Here is a 21331-nt window from a genome sequence, read left to right as displayed (position 1 = left end):
TGGATAACAAGACTTTTTCAGACTTTTCAAGGACCTGCGCATCCCCTAGTTTCCAATGGGTGCCACAGCCAGCTCCAACCACAAGGTGGCGCCAAATGCGCGTAAATGTTGATCAGGTGAGTCTGGCCTCAACAAATGATAATGTACTTTCCTCAGCGCCGAAACAATTAGAATATTTATAATTATCAGTTGAATGGATGCTGATATATAATAGACCTATCTGCTGCAGTACATGTAATTTTCCTGAAACAAGGTTGCACTCTTCAGTATAGAGTTTGAACTTCTATTCTGGTTTGAGAATGAGTGTAAGCTTTTGTCCAAAATAAAAATCCTATCAGGGCTTGTTATGGAAAATGGCAATCCCGACTACGACAGGTGCCGTTAGTCTACCTGTAATCAGTGCTGCGGGTGTGGGAGGGGGGGGTGGAGGGTGGAGTCTGTATAGTCTCTCATTGGGTGACTTGCCCACAACCCAGACAAGCGGACTAGACAGATTACTACCGTTCCCGAATACAGAAACCACGGTGAGGGCGACGGGTGAGCCGGGAGCGCAGCAGCCTGCCGCCTGCCTGTCCTCCATTTCTGGATCCAAATCGGGAGGAGAGTCGGGGTGAAAATTGGAGGCTATAAACCTGATCAGACTGTGATAATCAGATCCCGATGGAGGCGGCGGTGCTGAACCCCCAGATGATGCCGGAGCTGGACTGCAACAGCAACACCCTGAACGCCGAGCTGGAGGTGAAGAAGCTGCAGGAGCTGGTCCGCAAACTGGAGCGGCAGAACGAGCAGCTGCGGACGCGGGCGAACGGCTGCGCGGGCGGGCCGCACATGCTGCCTCCGTCCCCGGCGTGCATCCTCGGGAGCGCCGGGGGCTCCTACTGCCTCCCCGGCCCGCTGCCCGCCCTGCTGTGCCCGTCGTCGTCGTCGTCGTCGTCCTTGGGGCCGTTCGCGCCCCCGGACGAGCCCTTCGACTATTTCCACCCGCATACCGCCGGTGATGGAGCGGCTGCGGGGGAGGCGGAGGACGCGGAGCCCACGGTTCTGGACGAGCTGGAGGTGCTGGACGTGGATTCTCTGTTCTGCTCAGACGAGTCCGATGAAACATGGTAACTGTCGACTGTTTGTTTTATTTATGAACCATTTGTTGCTTTTCCGCGTAATGGCAGCAGTCTCGAGTCATATTTTTTTTTTTTTGACATTTTACATGCAAAGGCCAGACTAAGTGCTGATTCTCCAGGATTTTACGCATTGTTTTCCTTTTCCCTGATAATAGTTTGATGCAAGGTGTTTTCCGGCCGGGTGTCCAGGCTTCTGCAATGCCAAAACAAAGCCACACCTTCAAAGTTAATTGGCAGGAGAGGCCACTTGTCATTAGGCCTGTAGATCAGGCTGCACCAAACCCCAATACCCCTGCCAGTCTGTCTGTCTCTCTGTGTGTATGGGAGAGAACTAAACATCAATATGCCATTTGGTGGACGCTTTTGCATCCAAAACACATGAACAGTCTCAGCAGTGGGAATCAAACCCCTAACCATGGCAGTCTAAACCACATCAGTTTCCATGTTGACCTATAAGAATCCAGTGTTGCCTTGCTCACCTGGCTTGAAAACCCTTCAGGAACATGACTCAAGGCCTTTTCTGAATCACTGGGGTTAAATTGGCCATACAGTGAAATCCAACAAGCAGCAGTAATTTCAATAACATGCCACCTTGTGTTAGCTGGCATGTTATTCTTTTGTCCAGTAAAATACACGGTAAAAGTGGTTGCAAACAGTTGAAATGCTGCAGAAATTAGCGCTACTTTGTGGATCTCTCCCTTACAAATAAGAGAATGTCACATATCTTGATCAGCATGTTATAGAGGAAAGATAAAGAACTTGTGATGTTTATTCGCTGCGAATGAAGTGTCTTGAGTTGAGACGTTTTGAATCAGTTGATAGACACTGAAGATACAATTAAAAACAAATCGGGTGATGGACTGAGTACTGCAGCACAGTTTGATTCATCCTTCCTTTCTTTCTTTTTCTGGTGAATGCTGGGTATTCATATTGCAGGTGCTCCTCATATGTCCCCTCTCTCTGTCTATGAATAGTAACTGAGGTTTGTGTGTGTGTGTGTGTGTGTGTGTCCTGTCCCCTTCACTTCTGAGTTTCACCTGAAGTCAGAGAGGGGTTCAATCTATAATTCAGGTCCCTCCATGTTGGCTGACAGAGCAAACCAAGGAGTGGTGGACATGCTGTCGAAATAGTGCGATCCTCTCCGGTGGAACAGTGGCTCTTCCACCTGACACCTAAAACGCTTAATATCACCTTAAAAACCAGAGGGAGAGATTTTTTCTCTTCTTTCCTTAGTGGTAGAAGTGTTGGTTGTACAGTGGCAGGACAGAGAATTGGCTGGAGAACGGTTATCGGTGGGTACAGGGCGTTTAAAATGTTTTGAAGAAGCACAAATCATACATACAAACGTGTCTATAATGTGAATTACACAGGAATTTAGATAATAAAGAGGACAAAGAGGATTTTCAATTTATTTGTGGAATAAACTAGAAGTAGGAGAAAGGGGGAGGGTGATACAATTAGTATCATCGCGACTAAATTTGACAGATTAATCACATTATTTTATATCTGAGTAGATCTGAATTGTCATGACGTTATTGGTTTGAGAGGGACGCGCCGCCATGTTGGAAGAGTGATGACAAATGGAGAGACTGTAATGTCTTCACCTCCTCCTCCTTTGCAGAACAAAGAGAATGTTTGATTTCTGTGCGGCACTATAAGAGGAGGAGGAGGAGGAGGGGTTCAGAGAGGAAGATGTGATAACGTTTCAATCTTTCCTTTTTGTTGTAACTCTTCCAACATGGTGGCACGCCCCTCCGTATACTCAGTAGCTGTCTTTCCATCCAGCCGTCAAGGGAATTTTAAACAATCGTTTGAAATGTCACAGAAAATGAAATGTGAATCGGGTTCGTTTCCATCAGCTAGTTTGAAGCGAATAAACAATCTTTCTGAATGTCTGGAAAAAACACAAGAAGCCCGCAATCCACCCAGAGAATGGAGAGCGTTTCAAGAATTAATTGGTTATTGTCTTTTAATGTCGGCTAATGTCCAAAGACAAAAACCAAGGAGTGTCCTTGTGCCAACTAATCGCTGTAGAACCACGATGGGTGTGTGATGGAGTGTCTCGTGTCATGGGACTGACAGTGTGTGTGATGTTTTGTGAATGGATGTAGTGGACAGATATTTTACTCAACAGTTCGTCTTTCAGATTATCCAAAGCCACTTTTGAATTGTAAAATGAGACTGAACTAAGCCTCTTCGCCAAATACATTTCCATTGCTATTTATCACATCCTTTTTTTAGCGCCTTTCCAACTCAAACGAGTGTCAAATTTTGTTTCGATGTTGACCAAATGTTATCAAATTTGCCGTTTCCATTGAGCTTTTCTAATTCGATGCAATATAATTCACATGAAAACACGTCCAGTTTCCAGCTTCAGCTTCTTCTCTCACCCTGCCTTCACCCTGGTCCTCTTTCCCTCTCCTCACTCTTTTCTGGCTAAGTCACATTAGACTGAAGCCCAGTGAAAAAGACAAGAAGTAAGAGAGGAGGAAGCTAATATTATGAGTTCAAACCAGCCATACTAGCCTGTAGCGATCTAGGTAAGCTAGTTAGCTAGCTGCTGAGCTTCCAGCATCATGATGGTCATGAATGAATGAAAAATTAACTCCTTGCCATTTATATTTTTTATTTAGATTTCGACCAGAGTTCCTTCTTTACTTTCAAGTTTGCTAGTTAGCGAACTTGTGCTCCAAAAACACGACACAGCTGTTCTTTGGCCCCGCCCACTGAGGTTTAACTCAACCAATGAGATTGTTCCTGCCCCTGAGGAATATTCGTATAACTAAAACTCCAATCTGCCTTTATTCTCCTGTCATGCATGCTCTCTTCCTTCTGCTCTGCCTGTCTTGTGTTGTTAAATGTAGTTAAATTTGCTCTCCTCCTGTGCCATTCAGCTGTTTGACTGTTAGACTGTCTGTATTTCAGTCTGTATCTCAGTCTCTCTGTCTCTCTCTAGGTTGTTTGCGTCGTCCAGGGCCAGAGAGTCGCTCGACTCCCCCCTCACACCTCTCCAGTGGTGCCGGCAGGTGCTGGACAGCCCCAAATCTGAAGTGGAGGCCGCCAGGAGATCGCTGTCCCTCAGACTGGAACAAGGTACGAGGCCACAGGTTGTTTGTGTGTGAAGAGAACGGAGATTTATTAGCCCCGAGGGGGGATTTGTCTTGTAAACCAGCACAGCCAGCAGTGCACAACAGACAAACACTGCATGTAAACACATTATACTTCTCTCACTGTGTTTCATTGCAGAGCTGTGTGTGTGTGTGTGTGTGTGTGTGTGTGTGTGTGTGTGTGTGTGTGTGTGTGTGTGAAATTTGTTTTTGTACATCTTCACATGGTTTTATATACTGTGTGTGATTCCTTTAGTGTAATTGCTCAGATAATCACACCTAGTGGTATCACACCTCTGCCTTGTTACCATAACAAGTGTACTGTATACAGAGCAGAGCGCTGCTGGAGCACACAGCTGCGCCTGCAAGAAAGCTCACAGCAAGAAAATGTACTTGATAACAGAGAATAAAGTTCTTTGAAATACACAACAATACATTATTACAAATAATACAATGTAGCAGAGGTGGTTTATAGTCTCATAATCTCTCCTGCTATGATTTAATATTGATGTAAAATTGATGTGAAGAGAAGGATCATTTTTTTTCTGTGTGTCCAAGATCACAAACTTTCATTTATTTGCACAGCGATCAAACATAGAAGTGAAATGATTGGTGGCAGAGGTGGGGACTCGAGTCACATGACTTGCAATTGGAAGTCAGACTTGATGCATGAAGAGAAGACTTGAGACTTGACTTGACTTGGGTTCTGGTGACTTGGGACTTGACTCTGACTTGTACTTTGATGACTTGAAAAGGTTTCTAAAGTCTTGACTTGAGATCTTGTGTTTGTGTAAATGACTTAGATTGAAAGTGATTTGTTCCAGCAGACGACTGAATTTAAATTCTGTTTTCTGAATTTGTATGGAATGATTGAATTTATTGAAGTTGAAACTGATTATAGAAATCAAACTCATGATGCTCTTACCAAGTTTTTATCCTATTAAAACCATATTGCATTGAAAAGTCCTAGATATTTAGTTTTCTTTAAAGGAATAGTTCATCCAAAAATGAAAATTCTGTCATCATCTACTCACCCTCATGCCAAATGAAACACAGGTGAAATTTGTTAGTCCATATAACACACACGGAGGTTGCCAGCACAACTTTGTAGCAGCCTTCTCCAAAACAACTGAAGTCAATGGGGACCGGTTCTTTAGAGTTCCAAAACAAAAACAGCCAAACAATCACACTGTGAATAGAAAGACCTATACACCATTATTTGTTGCAAATCAATCAGCTGTTGTTATGATTTGCACTAAATTATGGTGTAAATATACTGTAGGTCTTTTTGGAACTCTGAAGAACTGGTCCCCACTGACTTCAGTTGTTTTGGAGAAGGCTGCTATGGAGTTGTGCTGCAGCCTCCCTGTGTGTTATATGGACAAACTTCACCTGTGTTTCAACTGGCATGAGGGTGAGTAGATGATGACAGAATTTTTGTTTTTGGGTGAACTATTCCTTTAAGATATTAAATTGACACTGGACACTTGATTTCTTCTCACTTGACTTGGTGTTTTACATTTAGACTTGAGACTTGACTTGAGACTTGTGCCTCAAGACTTGAGACTGACTTGAGACTCGAGCAAAGTTGACTTGGTCACACCTGATTGGTGGTTGCTAAAACACAGAAAGAAGAGATGATTATTATTTATTAGTGCAGGTGAAATAAAAACGCCACAGGGCTTTCAAACACCAACAAAAAAAAACAAAAGTGGGGAACAAAACAACAATAAATCAAGATGATAAAAATCAAGATGATTGCACTTTCCTCCCACAACTGATCTGGATAACAGTCTAAACGCTAACAGAGCTCAGTATGGTGGAAAACGATAGAACAAGATGCATGAAGAAGAAGGATGTCTGAAATGATGAGCGAACCAAACGGAAACCCACACAGTCTAAATATAACCGGCACAGCATCCCGGACTGGCAGGAGGATTCTGGGTGGGGAAGCTGTGGTGTGATTGGTAGAGAAATGAGAAATTCCCATGTATGAGGCTCGGTGTGAAGAGAAGGACCTGGATCAGCTTATTAGAGTATTGTGGGTTCATGAGTGTGTGAAGGTGTGTGGGAGTTTCTCACTGTCTGATGAACAAAGTTTGGGATGCTCCTTTTTTGGAGTTCAGCTGCAGTTTATTTTGGGCCTGGTACTGATTTTTGATTCTCCCGTTTGTAGGGCTGACAAAAAATCAAATTCCGATTATTTGACAGCAATTGTGATTTTAAAATTAAATTAATATCAGTTTTCTTGTCATACATTTTTGACAACTTTTAAATTGTTTAAAGAAAAGTGATTTTGTTCAAGAAAAACTTAATGTCAGTGTGCAGGATTTACTGAGTTTTGAGTATGATGAAAGGTTTTTTACCAATATTATACTTGATTAATTGACCAAAGATTACCTGGAGCACTAAAACACCTTGTTCAGAAATTAATTTTGGATGCTCCTCTCTTAAGCAATTAATTGTAGCCTCTGCGATTTGGAAATTGCAATAGTTCATATTGTGATTTCAATGTTTTTTTTTCGATTAATTGTTCAGCTCTACCCATTTCTCTAACCCTAACCATATCATAAGAGATGCAACAACAACTAGTTTAGCTAACTCTAACTCTTACTTGTTACTTTTGGATTCGTTGGCGTACCAGTTTCCTCTGTGTTTACAGTGATTTTCTGATGTTTTATGTCTAAGCCCGTTAGGATTTCTTTGTCTCACCCACACAGTTTCTATTTCTTCTCTCTTGTTTCCGTTTGAATCTGCACATAAACTAAACCCTAAGCCTGGAATATTGATTTGACTGAGATGAAGAGATGTAAAGGCGAGTCGGTCCCGCCTCTGAGGATTAGCTTGCAGGTCGCTGCCCGGTTCCTGGCTATTTTAAACCGCGGGACACGACTTGTAGGTGTCTTGGCAAACACGCACATGCTCACTAGCAGTCACTTGCTTTCTCACACCGCGCGAATCCCGGCCAAGAAGAAGAAGAAGTGCTAAACCTGTGAAGTCTAGACTGTGCAGCTTGATGCTGTCGCTGTTTTGGAGAGGAGCCACAGTCTTGCAGCAGCACACACACACACACACACACACACACAGCTTTCTGAGATGGCATGCATGTAACTCAGCTGGGTTTTAGAGGAATCACTAAAAGAGAAAAAAAAGGGGGTAAACTGAGATACAGCAAACAACCACCAGCATACATGAAAATCAGTCATATTTTCAGAAAAGCATTCATTTTCTGTACGCTTATTTATGATTTATCCTTTAAAGACCTTGTCCTCATAACTTGCATTGGTTACATACTATTTAGTATGATGTTTGCTATGAATTTATCTCATACATATTCATATCAGCCTAAAACAAGGTTGATAAACTATTACACAAATAAAAGGATGGCTCAACTGGCAGTGTATGTGAGCAGGGTGCACACTCAAGTATACAGTACCAGTGTTGGAGGTAATTTATTTTCTATTTTGGTGGTAACCACTAACTCAAACCTTTTAGTTTTTCTGTTCTTGTAATCTGTTATTAGTTTCATTTTTGTTTCAAATTTGAAAAACAGAGAAAAAAGTGAAAACTTTGCTGTATCTCGTGCAGACAACATGCTGCTAATAAATGCGATATAAGTCTGCTTGATATAAATTAAATTGTCTTACTGTTTTAAAAAGAGAGCAATAGTCTTTTATAGTCTAGTCATTTTAAAACATTGACTGACAACACACTTGGCAGCTCAGGCCACTTTGTCGCAGCGTGTTTTTAAAGAGGCGAACACAAAAGTACTGAGTTACTTTAATAAAGAGTCATTTTGGAATGTAATTGGTTACTTTTTAAGGTGAGTAACAAAGAAAAGTAACAAATTCCTTTCTCCCCCAACACTGTACACTTCTACACTGACACTCTCCTAGTACACACACACACACACACTGTAAGCGGATCGGATCACCTTCACCACTCCAGTGTGAGTAAGAGGCTCAGCAGCACAGTAGAGCTGTAATCTGTCCGTGCATCATGGCATTAGGCAGAGCGGACCTGGGTCAGCTGACCTGAACGCTGCATGGCTGCGATGTTTACATGCATTTCTCCAAATTACAGCCTGATTGAGCTTGATGTAATTGTAGGAGGGAGGCGTTGACGATATTGAGAAACACATTTGAGGTTTGAGGCCATTAGCGCCATCTTCAGACTTACTGTGTCTTACTCTCTGGCTGCCATAGTTGCATCATCATGAGTAAATGTCAGCAATATCGAGAAAAGAGGTCAGACGTGTGAAGGAATAGAGGTTTTAACGCTCTTGCTTTGCTTTCTCTGTTGCTTCATGTGGCTGAATCGACTGTTTTAAATGGATTTCATCTCTTCGGCTTATTGTCAGCCAACCTGGAAAAAGCAGAGCGGGGTTATCAGTTATCAGGAATTCCAGTCTATCAATGAGTCTCCTCTCCTCTCAGCTTCCAAGCCCGTGGGAGTTGAGAGCCGAGTCCCGAAGCGGTGCAGGGAAAGCTCAGCGGAGGCTTGCGGTCTCACAGTCTGGCTGCGGGGCTTTACAGAGGCGTGGAGTGTGGAGTGTGAATGGAGGTGACAGCTGCCTCGGCCTCAGCTGAACGCCGCGATGCATTAAGACAGCTTAACACCCTGAAGCCCTTAATGAGAGGAGATGGCGCTCGGCTCACCTGTGCGGGCGCCAGTTTGTGTCTGTTCTGCCATCCGACACTTTTTTTTTAAAACGTCAAAAGTAATAATCAGCAGTATTTTCACATCGGTAAAATCTTTTGCTACTCTGTTGCTGATTGATATTCGATTCAACCTATGTCAAGTTCATGAAAGCTTTTCCATTTGCTCGAATCAACAGAAGAAGAAGAAGAACTGGGTAGTCAGCATGAGCAGCGATAGCCACCATGGCTGAACAAAGAAAAGAGAAACTCAAACTGCATCAACAGAGAATACAAGCTCCGCCCCCACACTGTTTGATTGACAGGTGATCTCTGGCAAGTGCAGTGCAGAAACACCACAGCACTGAGCACCAAAGATGTCGCCAAAATATATAAAAACCAACGCTGATTCCCACTTTAAATGACGCATTTTCTAGGTGTTTATTCCCTTTTTCACCTCCCTGACTATTAATATGTAATATCGCAATCTCTGCTAATATTTGGGTCACAAAAGTGAACCCATGCCTTCACTCACTCCTGTAAAGTGTCGTCAGCCGGGCAGCTTGTTGCATCAGAGGAGGTGAACCTCAACTGTGGATGCAAACCGTCTTCTCCCAGCTCACAGATGAAGCCTCCCACCAGCTTGGCCTACTATCTCTCTCTCTCGCTCTCGCTCTCTCTCTCTCTCTCTCTCTCTCTCTCTCTCTCTCTCTCTCTCTCTCTCTCTCTCTCTGCCCGCGGTTGAATCCAGCAAACCCGGCAGAACCGGAGAGAGCCGTTGCCATAGAAACCGTGTTTACATGAAAGGAATGTGCCCTCCTTCAATGCTTAAGTGGCTTATATATTCGCATTGACAGGTAACAGAGAGAAATCCTCTTCCTGCATCTTTGAGTGGTTGGAGGCTTTAATAACGCACACACACACACACACATACACACACTTTAATAGAAGAGATGCATAATGTGCTTAACATGCACTACATTTTTTATTAATCTTTTCTTTGTTGCTGAGGATTTTGGCTGGGTTTTCATATCTCAGGTGCTCCAGACCAGTGAAAGTCTTCTCTTTGTCTAGGAATAGTATGAGGTGTGTGTGTGTGTGTGTGTGTCTGTACCTGGTGCGGAGTGTCTCAGACAGTCTGTGAGCAGCTCTGTTGTGCTGCTGAATGCAGCTTTGTCCTCTGTGCTGAGCAGATGTGGAGCCGCTGAATGGAGCGGTTTGTGGCGGTCACAGTGTTGGTGAGGCACTGGGTGTGAGGTAACTGCTGCACAGTGCTGCCCTCTCTTTGGAAAGGTGTGTGTGTGTGCCATGTGTTTATGTCTATATGTTTGTACTTACTTGTAATAGTCTTATTGTGAAGGGTAGTTTGAGTTTTGGAGCTAGGAGGTGAGGACTTAAATTCAACTGGTCCTCACTTTCAAAAAGGGTCTGTCTGTAGGTTTATGGGTAGAGTTCAGGTTAGATTACAGTTAGGGTTAAAATTAGATATTGGTGAAGGTTAAAGGTTTAAAGGTCCCATATGGTGTAAAACAGGATTCCCCTTGCCTCTTTGATTATAAAGGAGTTGGATGTGCTATCTAAACATGGTGAAAGTATCAAAACGCACAGTCGCCAACTAAATCCACATAATCCATATTAGAAAAGCGAGCCTCTAAACGAGCTGTTTGGACTTCCGTAACTTTGTGGCGTCACAAAGGTTCGCTCATTAGCATTTCTGTAAGAAATAATAGACTAACAAAGTGTTTTTTTCAAAGCGGTTGAGCGGTTGTCATTGTTTATTACCGGAGAGTTTTCCCTACCTCTCACTGCTGGCTCTGTGGTGTCTCACGTTTCACTCTTGAAACGGTTAGCCAATCAGAACAGAGGGGTCGTTAATATTAATGAGCCTTAAAGACACGGCGACAGAAACAGCCTGTTCTTGGTAAGGCTCAGAGAGATGCTGGAAAATGAACGTGTAGAAATGGATTGAGAGTGTTTTTGGTTCATGACACCACACACACAGCTTTGAATGGACCTCAAGACAGAAAATAAAACACTGGGAAGTGGAGAATATGGGACCTTTTTAAAGAATGAATGTATTCAGTAGAGTTTGTTCACACTGCGCTGTGAGTATGTCTGGATGCTGTTTCTGATACCTTGACTTCGATAGTGGATGTAAATGATTTGGTTCATCCTGAGAAACAGCACTCACCATACCACAGGCGTGAGACAGTTGTCCCCCAGGATGAAATCGGAGGAGGGACGATGGATTGTCCCCACATCCGTCAGTACATTCGTCTAGCTGTCCGTCACACACAATATCTCGGACACCAATGGTCCGATTCTCATGAAACTTAAAGGAATGGTGTGTTGTCTTGCTGCATTCTGGCATTGTTAAAATGACACTGATTGGCCTATAGGGGGCGCTACAACGTTTGTTTACTTGTTACTGATTGGCCCAAGTGGTGCCTGCATTATAGTTGTCTTGCATGTTTGTTTATGGAAATTATACCAAGGTAATTCAGTTAATTTTACAATATATATTGATGTTTAAAAATGTAGCACCTTTTTAAAATACCTTAAAAGCAATGCTGGTACCAAAAGTTGGTACAGCACCGATTTAGGTATCAATACCCAGCTCTACTCACATGTATAGTCATACAAATGTCACTATATGTGTTTAATGATGGCATGTTTTGGTCATGTTATGTCAACTTTATATTTCCTGTCCTTGTCCCCTTCCTTCCCTCTGCTTCCCCCCATCCTCTCTCCCTCCTTAGTGTCCAGGTGGCGTGGCTCGTTCTCCAGCCCCTCCCCCTCCTCCTCCCCCGTCCCTCCCCTCAGTCGGGTAGCCGGAGTGTCGCCCATCAGCGCTTCCCCGTCCGCAAAGCCCTGCTCCACCCCCCAGTCGTCTGAGAGACACGGTAAACATACTGTACACGGGTTTCGGGTACAAATTGATGATGATTTGGTTTCCCTATAGTTATCTATTTAACTAATCATGTCAGTGTCAGATTCAGTAGATTGAAGAGTCAAGGTTTATGTGTTCTCTCATTTTCCACATACTTTACCTCGACTCCACAGCAATATTGCAATTATAGTTTCACAAATATACTATGAAGCTGGTTTGAATTTGAAGTTTAGGCAAATAGCAGTTTAGCAACTTCTCCGGAGATGGAAATATTCTGATTGGTTAAACCTCAGTGGGCGGGGCCAAAGAACCACCGTTTTTCTGGCTAAGTAACGTTAGACTGAAGCCCAGTGAAAAAGACAAGAGGTAAGAGAGGAGGAGGCTAATATTATGAAGCCCAGCGCTCTTACCACTTAGTAAAAAAAAATGCAATCAAGCCATACTAAGTTATCTAGGTTAGTAATCAGCTAATCGGATTATTTCTGCCTCTGAGAAATGCTTGTCGGACTTAAACTCCAATCTGCAAAATGTATTTATGCCGGAATTGAAACATCTCATCTTTTTGCCATCCTCTCCATCTCCTCCTTCCCTTCTCCACTTTCTCTCCATCCATCCCTCACTCAGCCTCCTCCCTCTCCTCCCCGCTCCACCCGGCCCTCCATCGGACGCTGAGTCCCATAGGGAAGGAGCTCTCCCCTCTAGCTGAGCGGACGCCCGCGTTCGTCCCTCACCTAGCCAGCCGCAGTAAGCCCGCTCCTTACCTCGCTCCGTGTTGCGTCTCTGTCTGCTTTCCTCAGTAGTGTGTGTGTGTTAATTCCTCATTTTCTTGACTCATTGCTTTGGCACATCTTCAGTGAGGACGTTTGCATGCACAGAGTGTTACGGATGCTAGGCTATATCCTACTTGCCGGCATAGGCTAATGGTTGGAGAGACGATCCTTCAATCAGAAGCCCATGTTGGCAAGCATCCGCCCTGCTGAAGTGTCCTTGTGACCTCTGACCTCTCTGTGGAGGAGCAAACAAAAAGAGTATTTCCTTATGGGGATAAAGGAGGTATCATAATAAGGTGTTTATATGCATCTTTATATCCTGATATCCCTCTACACATGAAAAACAACACTCCAAATATGAAGATGATGCTTTAAGATTTCGGGCCTTGCGTCCTGTTTTATAACTTTTTTTATATTATTATATAGCTAAGAAAATAAAGGCTTTTTAACGTTATACCTCACACCTTGAGTGCCTTGGAATTTAACTCCAAATATTATCTTGGAAACAGAACTTACTCAGCAAAACCTAACAGTAAATGAAATGCATAATGTGCATGTAAACATACTCCATGGTGAGAACTGGGAATTTTTCATGTTTTCATGTATCTTCGAGCTTTATTTCAGTTGCAGAAATATTAAAAAAAAGTGTCCCATGGCCTTTTGAAATGCAACTCTGCTTGTTGCTCATCATTTCATTTGTCGGCATATCTGCTGCTGTGCTGTAGTTGTATTGGATTTGAGGGGGAGCGTGTGACAGATTTGAGTGCATTAGTGATGGAAAAACAATGTTCCAGACACGGCAAGGCCAAAGCTGTAGGGAACGAGCAAGGCCATATTGGAGTTCATCCCTTGAGGGAGGCACTCGGATACTGTGTTTCCCTCCCACAGGCGCTTGCTCATAGGCACAACTCCATGACAACGCCGCTCCAAACGGCAACATGGCATTAAAGAGCCAGGGCCTACTCTTCTTTCTGCTTTGTGTTCTTTTTAGATTATGCTGTTTGTTGTTCCAATAAAAATAGAAAATAAGCCTGGCTTTCATCTTGTCTGTGCCCTTTCTGTTTCATCTCTGTGGTGAAATGTTACCAGACCGGTACGCCGTCCAAATTGTTTGTCTCTTGGATATCGGGAGCCTCTTGCAACCACTGGGCGTACACTTGGTCTGAATACTCGCTCTCCAACTGGGAGTGCTGGTGTCACCTAATTAGGAGTAGACATTAAAAGTGAAAAGTACATGGTGAGCTTCCAAGGAAAACAAATTCTCAACCACAGAGTATCTCATTTCTAGATGGATGGATTCTAGATTTGCGTGCAGCGAAGCTCAATTTAGCACTAAGACCCATTTTACATTTTAGGCAATTAGCTGACATTCACATCCAAAGCAGCTTATGAGTGCTGTGGACCGTAGAATAAGCTTAAATTCCAAGATCACCAAAAAAACAGGACTTGTTTGAATGTGATTGGTGATGAGAGGATTGGACAGCTGATAGCCAATCAGCTGGTAGCGTGCACGACTTCAGTGTTCTGCCTGAACGAACGCGCGGCTCCATAAAAATAAAGGGTGCAAAACTACAATTTTCCTGTACATGAGAGCAAATTAGTGCGAGGCGAAGAAATAAGAGGAAAAAGGATGGAGATTGGAGGGATTTTCTTTTAGAGGGCATTTAGAGTGAGTAGATGGGGAATATCATTCACTGGGGAGAGGGTGATGTAACCCTATCCGGTGTATTTATGCCTCACTGGTGCCTAATATCCCCTAATTCTCAAAGCTAAGCATCTCCCTCCATTAGTGTGGATCCTTCATCTTTATGTAAAAGACACTCCAAAGACCCAAGGGGGCTTTTCTCATTACGGAGCTAACAAAACCGAACATAGCTGCCCTGCGCGGTGACTGTGCCGTTCGTTCCACCGCTGCACTGTAGCCCTGCTGCAGCTGAGCTGGAGAGGTACAGTGAGATTAAAAGACGTTACAAGTCTGGGCCGTTCTATGAGAGGAGTGAGAAATTTAAAGGGTAACTTCAGTATTTTTCAACCTGGACCCTATTTTCCCATCTTTTTGTGTCTAAGTGACTAAAGGGGACAACAATTTTTGAAATTGGTCCAGTATTGAGCGAGATCGCTTCAACCGGCAGCCGCGAAACGAGCTGCAATGTAATCCGACGGGGCAAATCGCACCGTCAATGTACGTCCACTAAAAGTGCTTGTTTTTGCCACTGACAGGCTCAGATCGTTATTATAAGTGTCTGACAACTCCTCCCGGCACTCCCCTCTCCAACTCTCACTCACGTATCCACAGTTGACTTCCTGCAACAACTCAACTCTCGCGAGACTTGGTTACACACAGACCGGATCAAGCGAAAGGTAAAGAAAAACGTTTCATTTCTCTGTAGGGTCCTTTCCATAATGTTGTCAGACACTTATAATAACAATCTGAGCCTGTCAGTGGCAGAAACAAGCACTTTTAGTGGACGTACATTGACGGTGCGATTTGCCCCGTCGGATTACATTGCAGCTCGTTTCGTGGCTGCCGGCTGCCGCGATCTCGCTCAATACTGGACCAGTTTCAAAAATTTTTGTCCCCTTTAGTCACTTAGACACAAAAAGATGGGGAAATAGGGTCCAGGTTGAAAAATACAGAAGTTACCCTTTAACATCAGCCAAACTCTATGTCCTTTAAATTGATTTCTTTAGTAGTTTATTAGATAGGGACAGTGCAGTTAACATAATTACACTTCACAATTGAAATATAAAAGATGTATTCACATGGAGTTTGTAGCTACTGCTAATTTCCAACCCTAGTCCCTAGTTGGGCTTTTAAATAGACTACAATTATCTAAAATGTCTTATATAGGCTAGTAAAAAGTTTTTAAAAATAGCCTACATTATTCAACATCACAATTACACAACGTCTTACAATGTACACACATAATGCTGCATGACACAACAAACAAGAGATTCAAATATTTTAGTATCCTTATATCCTATATTCCGTTTTATTCCAGAGTGTGTTACCCCTTACAGAGAATGCTGATTGTGTAAAAGCAGTCCTACAGTGTGGTTGTAAATGCAGGTGTGGAGCTGCCTCGACTGGTTCCTCAGCCTCCTTTTGCGATAACGAAATGTTTTTTTGTTTGAAGGCCGCAGTCTCCGGCGCTTGGCCCTCAGTCCCCAGTCGTCGATGGACAGCGAGCTGAGCGGTCCAGAGGCGGAGGACGACTCCATCGCTCTGGGATACAAGCTGCACGACCTCATCGACGTCCAGGTGATGGCCCGGCTGCAGGAGGAGAGTAAGTCACTGACCGAGCCTCAGTTTCAGAAGTATCACGTGTCCCAGTAGGAGCATGTCAGTCTATACAGTAGATCGGCCAAGCAGGAAAACATACAGATTTGAGTTTTAGATGTACAAACATTTCTCAGAGGGAGAGTTGTTCTGGAGGCAGAAATAATCTGATTGGTTGAGTTAAACCTCGATGGGAGAAGAATCCCTGAACGAAATCCAAACATCCATTTTGTATTTTTGCTGCATTTACATATCTGGCTGCATCTGCTGTCAACAGACTTTTGAATGGAAAGAATAACATGATGCTGACATAGAGGCAGAATGAGACAGAATGGTAGGATCTAGTTAGTACCTGGATGATTCAATACATATCTAAAATGTTCAAATAATAACTATATATAATTATTCTTTTTGTAGCATTTTTCAAGATCTTTACAAAGCACTTAACAAAGGAGTGTAAAAAAAAACTGGATAGAATTGACAGCAAAAGCAGTCAAAGCATGTAAAGAAACATAATAGTAAACCATATCAGGGAGTAAATGATCAGTGCATAAAAAGAGTTTTTAAGAAGTGATTTTAAAACAATGATACAGATTTTGTCTCATCAAAATCATTTCAGAACATTATAGTGAAAGGGATGATTTCTGATATTTTTTTATTTGGCTCTTTTTTTTTTGTCTGTTTTGAGGATTTGTGTCCCTTTGTTGTCGTTGCCTCTGTCTCATGGTGTGCCAATCCATTTCTTCCCCTGTCCATCTGTCTCCATTGTTCCCTCCTCTCTAATACTTTAACATATGGCACTAGATCTCAGAGCTCATCGCTACTTTAGCTTCATTAACCCCAGGAGGTGATGATTGTGTTTGTGTGTGTTTGTCCTGTCCATCTGTGTGTGTGTGTACATGTGTGTGTGTTTTGCGCGCCGGTCCTCATATCTCGCTCCCCCAGGTCTGAGGCAGGACTACGCCAGCACGTCGTCCGTCCTGGCCAACCGCCGCAGCCAGAGCTTCTCCTTCCAGCTCAGCCAGCTCAGCGCCGCGGCCGACCTGGAGGAGGAGGACGAGGAGGAGGAGGAGGAGGAAGAGGAGGAGGAGGAGGAGGAAGACTACGGCCTGCTGCCCCCGCCGCAGCCCCGCCTCACCCGCCTGCCGCACTCGCACACCTTCTCCAGCATCCGAGACTGGCGCAGAAGCACCAGCTCGCTCTCCACGCCTCCTTCCACGCCCTCCACCCCTCCGTACCCTTCCGCAGGGTTCGCCTTTCAACCCCAGCCGCAGCCCCAGGTCCTGGGACTGGGCCTGGGCCTGGGCCTGGGACTGGGACTGGCTGGCCCCTACGCCTCCGAGCAGCAGGGCTTCAGGCCAGGATCAGGTGAGCAGGAAAACCCCCTGGCTGTATTTGGTCGACTGTGATTAGTGTAGCTTCTTTGCCAGTAAGGACTTATTTCCTAGCAGGTTGTCTGTTTTAAAGTCTATTTGTTAAAAATGGTGCTGATTGGCGTCAAGGGTGAAAGAATACTTGAAAAAAGGAAGCCAAGGCACTCTTTTATGTTCAAAAGTTTAACAAAAAGCCTTTATTTTCTAGACTACCAGTGTCTACCTACCTTTTTCTATGGGTAACCATTGAAAATATAATGGCTTTTTTGACTTTTGCACTCATAAAGAAGAGTGCCTTGACTGCCTTTTTATACACTTTTGAAATAAATACCTGTCATTGTTGATACTTATCATCCTTGCTTAGATTAAAAATGATGCAATTTGCTTGAAACCAAACAAAACCTCTCTTCTAATAAGATTTATCTCTCTGTGTTGTTGTGTATATATCTGTTTTTGTACGTGCAATATTTACTGTATGTGTGTATTTACCGTGTGTGTGTATCCATGTATGTTGTTGGCCATATTGTTTTGGGCAAACTTCGTCGGTGCATCCAGCCGAATATGAGAGTAAGTTGACTTTTTGTAGTGTCGTCGTTATCCACTGAATTCACAGCAGAATTAAATATTTTGAACCTCCATAAACATAGAAAAGCTGCAACTGAATATTAAGCCAGCTATCTGCGATTGTACACAAACGCTTACTTAAACCTATTTATTCAATACTCATGAGCTTCTCTTTCCCCGGGGAGAAAACGTTTGCTCTCTGCTGGTTCGTCGACGCTCCCCGACTGACCTGCACTGACGCTCTAACCACTTAATAATAACTCTGTCTAAGCCTCTTGTACAACTGCTCTTTAAGCTCTGAGACCAGAGTGTGTTTCCGTTCCAAGGCGGAGATGAGAGAGAGAGAGAGAGAGAGAGTTTGATGGGATTAGAGCTGGGGAGGAGAGCAACGTATATCTGCCTGCAGGGGGCTGGAAACTGTTTTACGGTAAAGGAGATCAGGGTCAGCTTGGTGAGCCGTCTTAAAGGGACCGGGGTTGTAGTACGAGGACACAGGCAGACTCCCTCATGCATACATGATGTAACATGTTGTACCGTGTCGTTTTTATTGTTAAAGCTGCACTAGGCGGGTCCAAGGCAACTGTTTTAAAACTAAAGTTGTGTCTTGTTCGTGTCGAATGGATGCTGGGTAGTGCAGTGCGGTGAATACGTTTAATCATAAGTTCTGTCGATTTGAATTCCACTGAAATCAGGCAAAGGAATAAATATCACTTCTCTCTGTAATGTATTTCAGAATGGGAACCGTACAGTTTGTAGTTTATAAGTATCAATTAGGTTCAAGTATCTGCAAATGTATTGGAATAGACCAGAATGAAGCAAATATGCCGAATTTACAGCATCTCAATTAGTAGGGATGGGACGCTCTGCTCTGTTGCTGCCCCACTGTGATTTAGGCTGATAAGACGGGTGTCATTTTATATAAAAATCTTGCCTAGTGCAGCTTTAAACATCTTGAATTTATCGGTGTGTGTGTCTGTGTGTGTGTGTGTGTGTGTGTGTGTTTCTCTCTCTCTGTCTCTGTTAGATAAGCTGCGGAGGAGCATGCCTAACCTGGTCAGGACTCCCAGCATGCCGAGTGTGCCCATCCCGTCCAATCCTAGCGCTTCCCCTTGTTTGCTTCGTAACAGCCAGAGCTTTGACTCGTCCAGCGGGCTCGCCCGGCTGCAGTCCTCCAGTGAGATTCTTCTTCTCTTGTTTTTAAGCTTCAGAAACCACACTCGCACAACTCTGTTTTTGAATAGTCACCAGCATATATTCTACTGTACAATTAAAAGATGAAATCAAACCCTCAAACCCTGTTGGTCCCATGCATGTCCAAGACCAGATGGTGACTAATTTCAGATGTTTCTTTGTTTTCTGCTCATACTTCACATCTAATACCCCCCCCCTGTCCACCAGTCCCCTCCCCAGGCCAGCTGCAGAACAGGGTCCAGAGCGTGGGGAACTTCGCCTCGTTGTCACGGCAACCGCTGAAGGCCACCGCCTACGTCAGTCCCACCATCAAGGGCTCGGTCTCCATGCCGACCTCCACCAGCCTCCAGTCTCTGACCGGCAGCGCCAACAGCGGCAGCGGTAACGGCAGTGGGATCCCTATGCTCAGTAAAGCAGCAGCCGGGGGGGGCGCGCCTCCCACCTCCGCCCCCGCCGCGCCCCGCAGCGGCCTGCCCCGCCCCGCCTCCTTCATCGGCACCGCAAGCTCCACCCCCCGCAGCAAGATCGGCCAACCAGCGCGCAGGTATAGGCTGCTGATGAGGATTCAGTCAAAGTGTTTTAAAACTGTAAATGCTTTCTCACGTTGATATTGAACTGAATCACATTTTACATGATTTTACACTGGATTTAATACGCAGTAAGGGCCAGAAGGGCGTAACTGGCATTTTTATATAAAGTAAAAGCTCCTGAGATCTATTTTGCAGTGTAAGTATCTCTTTATTTGTGTGTTTATGTGATGACATAACCATTATCAAAAGATATTTACAATATATTTGATCAAAGTTAGGGCCACTTTTTTTCCTGTAAACTTTGCCAAAACCTACTTATGCCTCTCTGGCTCCAAGCCTTTCTACTGGTATTTTATCAATCAGGCTAAGACATTATTTTGCCTCTTTGGCATTGTATGTCACCAACAGTTGTTAGAGAACATCAAATACCACGAGTATACCGGTGGCCAATTCTGAAATCTGACACATGCAGCCTTTGATATGACAATTTAATTTTTAGCCTCTCAATTATGTATTATTTCACATCACTTGCCTTCAAAAAATGTGCGTCAGAAGACTGGAAACTGGCCGCCGGTACGTTTAGACTCGGCCTGTATCGAATCCATTTTGGTGTCACCGTCTCTCTCTTCTGTCACCCAGTTTACTGACGCCTCCAAAGAGCTTGTCCACCCTCAGTGCCCTTCGAGACGGAACCTGGAGAGACGGCTGCTACTGACGATCGGATGTAAAATAAAGACGAACGGCTGAAGACGTGGAGCGTCTTGACGGTGTGGTGTGGAGGCACCCTGCTGGCCGGGGTGACCCTCCGCACCGCAACATCAACTTGTTCTTTTGGGGGGACGTGGAATGAGACCAAAAAGTAGCTGTTAAGGCAAGAAAACGAGTGTGTTTTGAGATGCTGAGATCCTGCATAAAATAAAAGCCTGCTCATCCGCTCAGTTCTATGCAGAGTTTCTTCTCCAGGCCAGAAACGGAGACGGCGGGGTGTGTTTTCTGGGTTTTGGCGCGTGCATCTCAAGCAGCTGACACCTTGACACTCAGAATAGAGGGAGTACACTGACTTTGAATCGGGTCTGTGCCAAGAGGGAGTCGTTCCCTGTTGCTCTTGTGCAATAAACTGCTGGGTACCAGTAACACTAACCTGCTAAAGAGGGCTGCCAGTTTTTACTAAGTGAGCCTCACATTCTGTCATTTGTTTTTTGTTTTTTTTTACTTTACATTTTTGACTAATAATCAGGTGTTTTCCCTCTGGCAAGGAATGCCAATGATGCTGCTAAAATTGAATCAGTCCCTGTAGTTTGGGCACATTTGGTCTAATTTTTACAAGGCAAGAAATTACATGATAGTATTTATTAGTGTACAAATTTAATTATTATGTGTGCATATATATATATTGATGCAATATTATTGAATTTTAAATGTGAAACTTGTTGACCAAAATGAAAAATGTCTGAATGCGTTTACAAATTTGTCTAACCATGGAAGTGGCAAAACTTTGTGCATATTAACACTTTTGAATTATTTAATGGCATATAGGGTATCTGTTCTTGTTCCACTTTGTGTAAGACTCAAAACTTAATGAAATTTTTATGTTCTGCTTATGTTTACTAATGATTGCACTTCGTTTTACATTTGCTCTTCTGGATTTAGGAAAACAACACGATAGATGTTTAATAAATGTTTTGGGAGATTTCACAGTTGTACACGGCATAATGTAGCACCTTGTTTGTAATATTTGGCTTATGTTTTTAAATCACCATTACTTCATCGCACATTTCACAGAATCTTAACACTTTTGTTACTGTGTTTGACTGAATGAGTGAAACATTTTAATAAAACACATTGAATAAATGATTTCTTCTGGTGTTGTT

The 21331-nt window shown here is 43.7% G+C and overlaps 1 protein-coding gene across 1 annotated transcript; it reads left to right on the top strand.

Annotated features, from left to right (window-relative positions):
• The first annotated feature begins 660 nt into the window (after positions 1 to 660).
• Positions 661 to 20175, top strand: LOC139930498 (SLAIN motif-containing protein 1-like). The gene is made up of 9 exons (XM_071923714.2): positions 661 to 1106; positions 4075 to 4211; positions 11622 to 11765; positions 12377 to 12496; positions 15660 to 15809; positions 16748 to 17170; positions 18764 to 18913; positions 19138 to 19474; positions 20100 to 20175. Exons 1-9 carry the CDS (start codon positions 661 to 663, stop codon positions 20173 to 20175), a joined length of 1983 nt encoding a protein of 660 aa, XP_071779815.2.
• Positions 20176 to 21331: the final 1156 nt, after the last annotated feature.

The sequence above is a fragment of the Centroberyx gerrardi genome, chromosome 21, assembly GCF_048128805.1.
Source record: "Centroberyx gerrardi isolate f3 chromosome 21, fCenGer3.hap1.cur.20231027, whole genome shotgun sequence".
Lineage (NCBI taxonomy): Eukaryota > Metazoa > Chordata > Actinopteri > Beryciformes > Berycidae > Centroberyx > Centroberyx gerrardi.
This window is presented reverse-complemented; position numbering and strand designations above follow the sequence as displayed.